This window comes from Puntigrus tetrazona, chromosome 20 (genome assembly GCF_018831695.1).
Source record: "Puntigrus tetrazona isolate hp1 chromosome 20, ASM1883169v1, whole genome shotgun sequence".
NCBI classification, from domain to species: Eukaryota; Metazoa; Chordata; class Actinopteri; order Cypriniformes; family Cyprinidae; genus Puntigrus; species Puntigrus tetrazona.
This window is the reverse complement of record NC_056718.1, coordinates 16,546,625-16,560,485: the sequence shown is the minus strand read 5'-3', so window position 1 is coordinate 16,560,485 and position 13,861 is coordinate 16,546,625. Positions and strand designations below refer to the sequence as shown.

General features: G+C 38.6%; 1 protein-coding gene across 10 annotated transcripts in view; it reads left to right on the top strand.

Annotated features, from left to right (window-relative positions):
- The window catches only part of sash1a (SAM and SH3 domain containing 1a), a 169,697-nt gene that overhangs the window by 129,654 nt on the left and 26,182 nt on the right, over positions 1-13,861 (top strand). For all 10 annotated transcript variants that reach the window (XM_043219908.1, XM_043219907.1, XM_043219905.1 and 7 more), the window contains one exon: positions 7,342-7,470. In XM_043219908.1, the coding sequence (XP_043075843.1) occupies positions 7,342-7,470 (129 nt within the window). The remainder of the gene's footprint in view (positions 1-7,341; positions 7,471-13,861) is intronic.

Here is a 13,861-nt window from a genome sequence, read left to right as displayed (position 1 = left end):
TTAAACAAACCATGTGTTTTATCTGTACTAGTTAGCTAAGTGATTTAACTGTAACATGCAACTTTTCCAATACTTTTTGTTTTGATTTTGTTTCTCTCTGATGCATTTTAGTGTTCATTTTAAGGCATGAAAACATTTCCTTTGCCACTACGGCATTTAGTTTAGAAAAAGATCTTAGTAATACATAATCTCTTTCAAGGCAGTCCCTGTTGTGTTATTTGCACATTTCATTGGTCCTGTTCATTACAACTTGTGAATTAGTTGTTTTCATTTAGACTTAAATGTCACATTGAAATGTCCTCAAGGCCTAGTCATAATTGGGCTTTTAATTGTGACTGTAGGAAATCAGTTAAAGTGGATATTTACATACAGATATCCCCTTAGACTTTGTCAGAATCTTAACATACCCGTTGTTAAGCACCCAGATCAAAGAGATAAAGGTGACCCCCATTTCCAGTGAAAACGGCTTTGTCTCTTGATGTCAGCAGTGTTAATTAAGCGTCTGAAAAGCGTGTGATTTGCTTTTATGTGCAGGAACCCTAATGAGAAATAATTGTTTCTATTAAATCTGATAAAATAAACACTGACACACATTCATGATTAATGCTTTAAGTCACACAAGACTTGGAATGGAAAGAGTCTTTTTTTTTTCCTTTCCATAGAATATGTGTCATGTATACTCCTCTTCTTACAAATAGCCCTGCAGTCCTCTCTCCTCGTCTGACTTGAACGCTCACGTGATAATACTAAAACCACACTGCCTAAGCAGCAGGTTGAGACTTCTATGAAGCAGTGTTGCAGGAAAAGTTGCAGAAGTAGCACCTGAAGGTGTTCTCAGCTTGGATTTACCCAACCCCCAACAACAAACTGTAGCTATTGTTTATGACCCTTGCAACCTTAATCAAATCCTCCATCTTTTGAATTTAAACAGTGCTTTTTAGTAGCCTTCATCTATAGTGGTAGTTTGGAGAATTTATATAATGTCTTGCTTCAGTTATTTTGGTTGTTTACAAAAGGAGATCTATGCATCTCTTTTAGTGTATACTTTATAGCAAAGACAAATGAATGTCTGACTGTATACTAATCAATTTTTGTTAATGACATTTTCGTAAGCATGTATGGTACTCGTATACAGTCAACTGGTATCATTGTTGTGATATATTTTGCAACAGTGATAACTAGATGATGGTACTTTTAATTACAAGGCATTTTAATAAATAAATTAGTTTGAAATTATTGATATCGATTGAAATTGAAATAAAAACTGACCAATGATTGCCAAGCCAGAGATGAATCAAGTGCCTTGAAATGTCTTGATTAAATAAGACATGGTTTCAGTTAAACTGACCATTAGACAGTCTGGTTGTTTTACTTTTACAAGCCTTTTAGATGCATCTTGACATGCGAACGTGAAATGTTTCTTTGGTGAGTACTGTATATAAAATGAAGGTCGTCTTATGGTGTTAACTAGATTTTTGAAGTTGCAAGATCATTTTTGCTTTCTTAAGTGCATATATTGCTAAATCTGAGGTAGTGTTTAAGATGTACTCTCTTATGCTAATGTTGATTAACAGCATTTGTAGAACTGGTGGCTAGTGAGATGTGAATTAAAGGTCTAAACTACATTCTGAGGTTAACCATTATGCATGCCAAGCTCATAGATCTCTCTTAATGAGAATACCTCTGTCTGCTTGTCATTGAAGTGTGGTCTGTGCGAGCAAACCCCATTTATATATGGTTCCACTCATCTAAATTTATTGCAAAGTCAATTAACAGCCCATCAACCTCATTTCAACCGTCTCTTGGATTTGTGTTAGCTTGTGGCTGTAAAGGTTTTAAGAAATGATCTGTAAAATACAGTTTTGACATCTTAATTGTTTGCTTTATAGGGACAGCTGTGTTGAAGCTCGTGCTACAGTATTTGCGTGTAGCATGCAGTAGCACACTAACTATTAACTGTAAAGACAGATAGACACTATGCATGAGGCAATAATGATATGTTTGCTTCACCATTGGACATTAGACAATCTGTGGGAGAGTGGCCGGTCATATCCGTAGCACTTAAGCACCTTGACAGTAACTGACCATGATTTTAGATGAGCCATCACTCCCCGCCTCTGATTCCAGTTAATTTAACACATTCTCCACCCAGCACGCATTACTGTCTTTTCACCTCCTGTCCTTCCTTTCCTCCTTCCCTATGCTTCCATCAGCCCTCTGTGGATATCCTGAGGAAGCCACCCTAATGAGGGTGCGTCAGGACCCCCTGACCAACTTCTGTCTCACATCCTCTCTAACTCAACTACTGCTCATGTTCAGTTCTCCCCTACAGGGCGGCGCCACACATCTCACAACGCCTACGTCAAGCTACTTCCCCATCCGCACATTACTTTGAAGAGTGTGAATCTTTCCAATCGTTTGCTATCCTTTACTCTATAGTACAAAGCCATTAACACATTGGTCTCATGCTTTCTGAATTTGTTCTGTGCTTAGTAATAGTGTCAGGACATGTTTAGGCACTGTGGGCATTAACATTTACGATGAGACATGCTATGAAGGAAAAGTAGACTTGTGATGTAGTCTGTTTCTGAGGGAGGACACATTAAAACTTGTGGTTTGCTGTGTTGCTCATTATTCCAACTATAAAAGCATATTATGCAATCTCCATTTACATAGAAATTGTTCTTTCTTTCCTCCTGTTTTGACGTATCATTTAGGTGTTGTAATACACAGTAAATTATATTTGTCATAAAACATTTAGACTGCAGATGTAATGTCATTTTTTTCATTTATTAAAAGCAAGTGAAAAAGCTTGAGGAATAGCATTCATTTTGAAAGAGGTTAGAAATTGAATATTTAAAAATAAATTAAATATACAATTTATTTAAAAATCATAGATTATAGGCCTATAGCTTGTTGTTTTTCAATGTTTTTCTTCTTTCTGTGGTCACTTCGGATGTTTGGAAAAGAGAATTTTATCATCAAAAAAGCTGAACAAAAAAAAAGTGAATAAAAGGGATTTTACTGACAGAAAAGTTTGATGTATATATTTGACTGAAAACGCATACCACTGTTTTTTTTTTTTTTTTTTATCCTCAGTTTAGCATGCTCTCAACCCCATGTTGAGTGCATGCTTCTCGTGAATTCCTGGAATTAGTCAACACATTTGTCACAGGGCAGAAGCACTGGATTCAGGACTGTGTCCAAAACTCTTAATGACTCTGTAGTCTTCACGCTGCATTCAGAATGAAATGTGTTTCCTTTGATTTGAGTGTTGTGAAAAGAACAGCTCTTATCAGATCTGCTCCTTCATTTCACAATGGATTCTCTGTGTGAATGCATTTCAGTTTTGTTTTAGGCCGCTGAAGAATGAAAGGTTTTCCCTAAAAAAAACCTCTTTCCTCTCTCAGTAAAAGGGCCAGCAGGGGAAATATCCTAATCTTGCATTGTGTTTGCAAAGCTCAGCCGTAAGTCATAGGAAGAATCTACAAATGGCTTGAAGTCAGTTGTGTAAAAGCGTAATCAAATATTCCTTTAGTTCCGTAATACTGTCTTGGGGCAGGTGGGCTGAGCAACTGAAGGAATGTGGTGTAATCGGTTAGCTTGAGTTTAGGGGAAATGCATCATCTCACCCTTATTTATTTATTTTTTTTGTATTTTACTTACTCTTTTCTTTCCATCATTTCTATATTTTTCATTATGTTTGTTACAGTGTCCACATCAAAGATGTGTGGCTTTATTGAACAGCAGTTTCAATACTGAGGGAAGTGTGAATTCTGTGGTTGGCTTCTGTGAACAGACAGTTTCTCATATTTACTGCATTTGTTGTAAAAGTTTGATTGCATAATGTAGAATCTTTCTCTCTTCCAGTCATTGTGACCAATTCCTTTCGTTTCTATCCTTGTCCTGGAAACCGACGTTCTCGACAAAGAATGTTGTTGCATTGCATTACACAACATGTTGAGTTTGGTTCGTGTTGGGACTGTGGGTGTAATGTTGAAGTTAGCAGATTCTGGAGAACTGAACTGTAATTAGGTGTTGTATACTTTTGAGGAGTCAACAGTGAGTGAACAAGACTTAGGAGTTAGAGAATTGAGTGTAGTCTCCTGTTTTATGCTTCTTTTTATCAACCAGGGTCAACCTAAAAGCAAACTATTTAGGAATTATTAGTAAAAATATCAGTCTATAACTGTTGTTCCAGATGGAAATTATAGACATGAGCTGGCTGCTGAAAACCTTAGTCTGTATTTATGTAGGAGCACTTCTTTTTCTTTCTCCATTTCATCCAAAAAAAGTAGTGGACTTCCTCTTTATTAGAGCTTTGAAATCTAATTTGTTGTTGCATGTACTCAAAATTTATTTTTTCCCACCTAGCAGATAAATGTCATGTTTCTCTTGTCTACCAATGCCGAAATGTGGTTTTGTGGCTAGCCAACTTTAAAAGAGGTAGTTCAGATAAATCCACATTACTGGTTGAGGTAGGACAGAGAAGGTCTGTGTTGGTTTAAGGTTAGTATTTACTGATTGTACGAAGATGTCTGCATTAATTCGTGTTTGGAAATGGTTTACACTGGAGCTCTAGTAACAGACAGAGATCCAGCTTTGGGAGTTTAAAATGTTTGGCTTTTTGGGCTGGACAGCAGAGTTCGGGTGGTGCTGTTTGTGTGCTCAAACAGTGATTCATGTCGCGAAGCACGACACATTCCCTCTATTCTCTCATTTCATGTGGAGCTGCATTCAAGTAAGAGGCAAACATCATCTGTCCTCCACATCCTCTTACAGATGCAGACAGATGAAGCACAAGCTTTGAATTAGTCCATCAGTTAAATGCCCAGCTGGAAGCAGCAGACACACAGTCACTCACTTTAAAGTAGAGGATTGCAGCATTACCTCACCGGAGGCCAGGAATGTGTGGAATGATAATAAGAATATGGGAGGCATGTGCTATACAGATGGAGTTGAACTAATTCAGATCAAAGGCCACTCCTGCTCAGTTTATGCCTGAAGATAGACGATAAATTGATGGCCTGTTCCTCGTGTATTATATATGAATTTTATGTATCTTCAGCCCTGCTCCTGGGGACCCACTTTTCCTGTCTAGGGGCAACCCTGATCAAACACAGCTGAACCGGGTAATCAAGATCTTCACGATGGCTTGAAAAATTACAGAGTGGGTGACCTGAATTATGTTGGAAACAAACTTTGCAGGGCAGTGGGTGCCCAGGAGCAAGGTTGAAGATATTCAGTGTATATTGAAATATGCTTGTTGTATATCATATTTTAAGCTCCATTTTGTAGGCTGTTCTTTTCCTTAGTTTCTGTTACTAAATTGCAGGTTTGAGTTCAAATGTGTTTTTAGGCTATATTCTTATAAATAAAAAAGGTGGTTTCCTCCATGCGTCCCCATTTTTATTGACTACTTTTTCTTGAGTCTTTGCTTTCTATATAATAAAATTATCTAAAGTTATGAGACCAGTTTAAGACTGGAATAAGTTCTTGGATGAAAGTTTTGGCCCTTCCACCCATCACTCAGGGCTAAGCACAGCCTCTGGCCTGTCATTACCATCCCAACCAACAATGTACTTGAAAAAGATTGGCTAATGGCAAAAGAAAAAAAACTGGGGCCTAGTTGCTGTTGTAAAGGTTTTCTTTTTCTTTTTCCTTTTTTTTAAGCTGTTTTGTCTTTCTTTATCAGGTGTTCTAAAGGAAGGATGACTCTTGATTTGATTTGATGATTTTTTTTTGTTTTGTTTTGTTTGTTTTCTATCTAACCACCAATCTCACACATTCACATCATGTTTTGTCTAAAATCTGGAGGTGCTCTGTGGGCCAACAGATCGGAATGTAAAAGCTGGAATTTCTCACAGAGAGCAGCGTTCCATTGGGAGTCTCAGTATTCTGAGATCATCTGTTTGGAGTTTTGTTGGAACGGATTGGTTAAGAGGCATTTTGTGGAGAACAAGAAAACCTTTTACGTTTAACTTTGAATATTATTTATAAGACATTGTTTATTTATAACTCAAACTACACTTTAAAAAAGAAAAGATCTCAACGGTATTATCATGAATTGAATGTGCCTGAAGTGATTTATTATTATTTTTACTTTTTTATTGTCGTTTACACACGTAGCCATGCCTGTAATAGCCACCAGTTTTACCAGTGGGTGTATTTGAAGCCATGGTCTTCCTACCTCTGGTCCGTACACACAATGACAGGATATATGTGTTTGTCAGCATGGTCCTTAGCAGGAAGAAGGCCTTTGTGTTTGACTTTTCATTCAGCAGTACTTTAAAGGGCGTCTAGTACAGCAATTGGAGAGAACTAGCCTAGAACTTAGATACAACAAACATGCTCTCAAATATAACAAGCTCTTGTATTTAGGAAAAGAAACTATGCCACCTGCAGCTGTGTGTGTATTAATACTTTTCTATAGAAGTTGAAAGAAGCTAATCTCTTTTTGAGTAAAGGACCTTCTTACTGTGTTTTTTTTTTTGCAGCAGTCTGATGTCATTTGCTATACGTGTATGTCACGAGCTTGTAGAAAAATAGGATACACCCACACTCACTCACGCTGAAGTCAGAGCCAGGCAGCACCACAGTTGAATATGTGCTCTCACAAGACGACAGCTGCAAAGGTCAGAGAAGGTTGTAAGGGCTGGGCGGTAAGAGAGGCCTTCTGCGCTTGTGTTCGTTGAGTTTATAAATATGTGTTGCACAGAAAATGCCACCCAGATGTAAAAACTTATACTTGCCTGCCTTGTAAAAATGTTCTCTGGCCCCACCACTAGGGAAAAAAATTTTGGTAACTTGGTTGTGAAAATATTTGTTAAAATTTTATATGAATTATAACTCTTTTTTTTTTTTTCTGGAAGATCATGCCACTCAACTGTCCATCCTTGGACCATATACGTGGCACAAGAAACCCATCTCAACAAACTGACAACTTCTCTATAAACCAGTAGCATGGAAATTATAACCCCACAAATTCACAAAAGCCCAGCAAAAATCCTGCGGTCTCAGCCCAGAGTATCGTGTGGAGTGAAAATAATGGAATGTGCTGGTTAGATGTTTAGTTCAGCTTGTGTGTGACTGTTTGCTTCGTCGAAGCAGATGTGTGCAATGTGTTCAGAGTGTGTTATGTCCTTTTTGGCTGGCGCTGTTCTTGCAATCCTAATTAAAATAGTGTGCCAGTGACAAGTTTTTAATGAAGCTCTCCTACAGCTCCGCTCGTGTTTGTTTGTGTTTCTGAGACTGTGATGGGAGGGAGGCTTATTAATGAGAGGTGTAATTTTAAATGAAAAGCCATTAAAACTTTTCTCAATTATGTCTCTGTTTTTGTAGGATGGCTCTCTGGGTAATATAGATGACCTGGCACAAGAGTACTCGGAGTACTACAACACATACTTCAGCGACGTTAGCGATCGAATGGAGGAACTACGTAAGCGACAAGTGTCTCAAGAGCTAGACATGGTAAGTTGAGCATTAAATGTTTATAGCACACACTGCCGGATTTGTACACCTGCATTTCTATAGCTGTGGATATGTCTGTTTTCTAGAACAATTTCTAGTAACGGTTTCATTAAATCGCCTTGTCACCAGGTAATTCTAAAGAGTTGTTTATGCATACTTTCGTCATCGTTTTAATTCATCGTGGCATGTTTACTGCCTTGGCATTTAAACCAGATGAGTTAATCTGGCAGTCATTAGCACTGTGAAACGCGTTTTTGGGTCAGGTGTCTTACTTAAAAAGTTTTAGGCCTTTAGTCACATGGTCGGCTATCGTATCAGCCACTGCAATATAAACAAAAAAAATGCTGAGTGTGCCTTTAACCCGAAACATTTTCTGCAGAAGTTCTATTTTACTTTTCTGAAAAGCAGTTGGCATCAATTCATAAAAACGATCTTGTTTATAGTTTTCAGTTGGTAAAACAAACTTCACTGTCTGACCTACATACTATGTCATACTTGAGTTTAGCCTTAATAAATACGGAAATTGAATACTAAAGCTATTAACACTGTATGGCCAACTTGTTATTGCAGTAACAGTTGTTTTAGTCATAAACCAGTGGAATAGTTCCCCTTCCATTTATGTTCCAGGGATAATGAACCACAAGCACAGCTAATCACAAAATTCAATTATTTCTTTCATCACTTGGTGCTACAGAATGGCCATTGTAAACCTATGAGCTAATAGAAGGAAATGCTTGTCTTAAACCATTACAAAATGAAGACAAATGCGTTCACCCTCTGCCCTCTCTCCATACGTGTTTGGATTGTCTGCGGTTCTGTCAGTGCTCTGCGTTTCTCGTCTGCGTCTCAAAGCGTCTATGTTCTCAGGGATGTAGGGTAGTGGGCCACCCAGGGTTGCTAAGAAACCGCCGGACTCATTATAACATGCAGCTGGGGTTGGCACGGTCCAGTGAGGGGATTTTGAGAGAAAGAAAGAAAACATTCTGAAAGTCATGCTCAGCTGTGGTGCTGGCCTCGGATAGGAACCAGTCATTCTCAATGTTCGGAGAACATTAGGTATGCTATTGTGTTTGAATTGTTTCAATGGATTTTCTCTCTGAATTTCAGGGGAATAATACAGAATTCCACTGTACAGAATCACTATACCAAATCACTGCTTCTGCAAAGAACTAGCATTGCCTTTATTACAAAACCTCTTAGAATAGCTTATTTATATCTAATCATGTCATTCTAAACCTACAGTATGTGATCCTTTTTTTAGCGTAGACAGAATTAGCATTTTTATGTGAACTGTTCCTTTTATGTTTTCTCCATCTCATTAATTCCAGTATCCAACTGTAACCCCAGTTCTTTGTAAACTGTACTAAAGCTAAAGCTGGTTAATACAGGGCTGAGCACAGCACAAAACCTGGCTGTACCGTCCCACCTCAATCAGCACTGTGACTCAGCTGTGTTTGTTTAGTAATCCGGATTCATGCCTCTTCAGTGCTCAAGTTCTTTCAGAGTGCGCTTTATGAATATTGAATGCTTTTTAAGTTTATCTTTACTTTACACCATGTCTCTGCCCCTTTAATTAGCACAAACTTAAGATAACTAGCAACAAAGGCTAGATAAAGCTCATGCAGTGGGAGTCAGATCTCACAAAGAGTTCAGTCCAAAAATAGGTCTTCCCTTTCGGAAAATGTCAGTGCAATGCATCAAAGGACTTATATAGAAGGACTGATAAATCCCAAGCAGAGGATGATGACTGTCAAAAGAGGGTTTGGTCTGAGGCTAATGGGGCAGGAGGAAGTGTCAAGTGGGCCAAGTAGGTCATCTCTTTATGTATTTAGTGTTGCTGATCTTGTGCCATTCTCAAGAGTATCATGAAAAGGAAATGGGGACATTGGAGTAGCTGCTGGCTGGGGAAAGATTCGGTAAATGGTGAGAGGAATAATATGGATAACTGTGAATTTTATAGGAGGTTTTTTTGCATTCCATGTGCAAGTGAGGGGAAAACATGCTTATTTTGGGGATCTGCAGGTCTACACAAGTTGAACTGGTTCGTTTGGTTACCAAGATGGTCTTGAAAACTTGCCATTTTTCTGCCACATATGCCATTTTTCTTTTTTCTTTTTTTTCTTACACACAATTTTTTTCATATTAGACAGCCCTTTCTAGACGCTGTCTAGGCTAAATTGTGAAACTGGCATACTCGTCCAAGATGAGTGGCTGCTGTCCAGTCTGATGGCAGTAACAAGTGATTATCTTCTTCCTGATTGGCGGGTTATAGGCCATATTAATGGCTTGATATTTCAGCTTTGCCTTGAGAGACATGACGTTTGCGTGACCTTTGAATTTTTTGGCACTTGGAAAAGTCAAAATGCTGGTACTCCCTATCGTTGTCTTTCAGTCTTCTCTCTTTTCTTTCTAATCCTTTTCTTCCTCCTATCCTCTCACTAATTTCCATAAACACTGTCACCCAGCTAACCTCTCTCCCAATGGCACGTAACCCTGTTTTAGAGGCCAAGCTGGCAATGGGCCCTTGGCTTTCTCCCCTCGACCCAAAAGAGGGGAAAGGTCACCGGTTTAACCAGAGGCAACACTGAAGGCTATTGTGAGTAAGGCACGAATGTTGTGGTCTATTCATACTTAGACAGAATGAATCTCTGAGCACATGCAGGAATCCACAGTGAAGGACTTGTATCCTGAACAGCATCAAATGAGGCCCATGGTTTCTCCTACACTGCCAGCCGACCTCTTCCTTTCTGACAGAGGTGAAGTCCGTGTGCTATTTGAAGCTGTCTGTTACTTTCTCTTCCTTATTTCTATTATTTGGTTTAGTCTGAGGCACTCTCAGATGTCGTAGACATTCCCAAGTCCGATTTGAGGTTTGATTTCTGTTTCATTTCCTCAGATATCTCCAAAGAGAGCTGACAGAGCTGGTTCAGGCTTCCACATTTTCTCAACACTCTTCCTCTCTATCTCCCTTTGCTTTTTTAAGAGCTACCCTGATGACAAAGAGTTAGGAAAACATCCTCTACTCTGTGTGTTGAATAGATAAACCCCCCATTTTACATAGTACAAGCCAGCCATGTTTCTATTTTGTCATTTGTCTTCATAGCTGTTCATACAGAGACGCACTCCTTTTATTCCATTCGCCAGACAGAGAGTCTCTATCAGCCACACAATGCGACTGTGGTGGAAAGCTGTTCTGTGTTATTGAGTTTTCACTTGAGTATCAGTTTTTAAGGTTGACTAATAACAGAAAACAGACTGAATGGCTTCTCTTTATCTTTTTCTATCAGAATGCATGTGGCTGGGCTACTTTTACACTACTGAAACTAGGCTACTTAGTAGTGGGAGTTACTTGAAACACTTGGTTCATATAGTTGGGGTAGTTCTTCTTTAACATGTTAATTCTGTAATTACTCTTTATTAAGACTCTGGCACACCCTTTGCTTTAATGGTTTTTAGGTTTTCTGTCCCTCTCTCAGGCTCGGGCTTGTTGTAGTGGTTTTCTCAAAGGCATGTTGTGGCATTTTGATTTGATTCCTGTTCGTGTGAAAGTAGGTTATGTTATGGAAGTGAACCTGTGTTTAAGGGGGAACCCACACACACGCACAGCAATTGGCAGGTGACGCACAAAGATAAGTTTGGTGTTGCACAGGTCTGTCATGACACTGACATATAATACTTACCTGTTTTATTCCAGCACAAGCAACATATGTTTTTTCCTCACTCCGACTGGTATTTCCAGGTAGAAACCACACAACTGGAATAGTGTACCCACAAAGTGTCACACACTGCGAGTGTGTATATGTGTGCGTTTTGTTTGTGTTAGAGCAGTAGGAATGGTTAGTCTGGTTCTACAAGGACAATTTCTCTAGCTGTTACTCAACCAAATGTCTCTCCTGATTGGGTGGTAGGAGCCAAGACTCTCCCCATGAGCCGACCTCATCCACCCAACAGGCGTTTTTGCTGCCAGCCTGACTGTGTGTGTCCTGACCTGCACACTGGGACTCTGTATGAATTTATATAAAACACCTCATCAGCCTTCTTCAGTTTGTTTATGGTGTGCCAGCCATCCTGCCACATCTCTGTCTGTCTTTATATCTCTCTTTCTGTCCAAATTGCTATTCCAAAACCTTGAAATGATCTATCTATCTATCTATCTATCTATCTTATGCTAACTGTGGAAGTGGAAGAGACTCATTTGAAATGCTCTGCTGTGGAAGCTACTTTATTTTGTTATTATATGCTTACTTGCTAACAGTAGAGTATGATATTTAGCATGGTGCTAAGTTAAATAACCGTACTCCAAGCTCAAAAAGTTGAGCATACAAGGTTTTGGAACAAAGTCAGTTTGTTTTAATAGGAATCGCTCAGTCTCTCTTCTAAATCACTTCATTGTTATTTAACAACTGTAAAGATCTCGAATATGTTCTGTCAAATTCATTTTTAGTTCAGGGAGTGGTTGCTTTATCATGCTTCAACATCTTGTAACTATGGTGGTTGTTGTTTTTGTTTTTTTTTTTGGAGTGTGCACTAGGTTGATCTGTATATATGGGTGTGGGTGTATACAGTAGTTACAGTGTGCTGCCTATTAAGCCAAATCCATCTTCAGCATGCATAGAGCCAAATCCAGTCATGCACATACAATCACAGACACACAGTCGCTCATCAACCACAAGCTGCTGGACCTCACAATGAACTTCATATAGCCAGTCATTAAGTGGTTGTCTTTTAGCTCTACACTTAAACATGTCCCATATAGTGGTATAAATATTGACACACATTGAGCTAAACTATGTCAAGAGGTGCAGTGTCTGTCTAGTGTAGATCTGTACTATTGCGCTGGTTGTTGTGAAGGCTGCAAGTGTGTGTCTGTGGGTCTGTGTGAGTGAGTGCACACAGACACAGAGCATCTCTTTGTGTGGATATGTGTTTTGGATGACACGGCCAGCAGCAGTGTGTACAGATGATTCAGTGTGTGCCAATGGGGGCATGTGCCCAGTGGGTATGGGGCAGTTGATGTCCTGCTGCTGATGATACAGAACACAGACCCGTGTATGTGTGTTTACTTTGGCCAGTGTGTGTTCATATGGGAATAACTTCAAGTGTGTGTGTGTGTAAAAGAGAGAAAGTGAATTCTTCCTTCTGTCCTGGATGGCTCCACTTTTACAACACAACATCTGATTTACTACTTAGAAGCTTTCAGACTTTACCAACACACCACTGAACACTAAAGCAGACGGATGGAGTGGCATAGAGACAAAACGCACACAAACAGCCATCCTAGCCTAAAAACAGTGTTTCTCTCTGACAAAAATGCTTTGCTTGCAGGAAAAGAGACTTGAAGATTACTACTGTGATAACTGAGGGTCTGGACACACATTTTCCACTCCGCTGTCCATCACTTGTGCTAGAGGGCCTTTTTTATCCAAACATAGCATCTCTCTATTAACATTCTGTCGTAATGATATTTAATAACTATATTCAGCAGCCTTTCCCGACTCTCCTTTTAAACTACATTATCCATTATTTTATTTTTTACATATTTTATTTAGTCTACTTTAATAAGACAAGATAAAATTTTACTAAACAAAAGAGTCTCCAAATCGTATAACGAAATGCATTTTACAGAAGCTATCTAGATATAAAAAAAAACAGCTGATGCGCACTTTCACACAAACACAGATATGTTTGGAGGTCATTGCACGAGCAGAAGTCTTGGTTTTGGGAAGTGAGTAGTGAGAATGAGCAAGCAGTGATATAGAGTGTGTACTGGGAACAAAATTAAACATCAGCCTCTGGTGAAGGCTTCAGAGTGGCTAACAAGACATGCAATTCTACAGGGTTGCAAAAAAAGAAAATAAAAGAACCAGTTCAACCTCTGCTTGACTAGGCTATTCTGCCCGAACTCCTACCAGACCTGTCGCTTCAACACCATGGGCAGTTAAAAAGCAAACAAACAGCTTGAGAAGGCGAGATTCCTCCACAATGAGGTTACTTGTGAAGTGCAAGTTCTTCTTGATTTACTCGTTACCCCTCTAAAAATATTTGAAATTGAACTTAAGACTGTTAACAACATTACTTTTCCATCCATGATGCAATGTATGTCTGATTGCTTGTAGGAATGATTAAAATGTAGTTTTTTTTATAATCATTTTGCTTGTTTTTTTTTTTTTTTTTTTGGCATGTGTAACTGAAAATTAAATGTAACAGAAAATTGTAATTTATAAATATAAATATAAAAAATACAGTTTTGCCTTTTGCATTCTAGGTGAAATGTATGTAATATTAAAAAATCTTTTTATATATTTAGTAGAAAAAACACTTAAATTTAGACTAAAAGTAATTGTGACCACCAAAGTTATATCCATAGATTTCAGTACACCTGACTAAGATC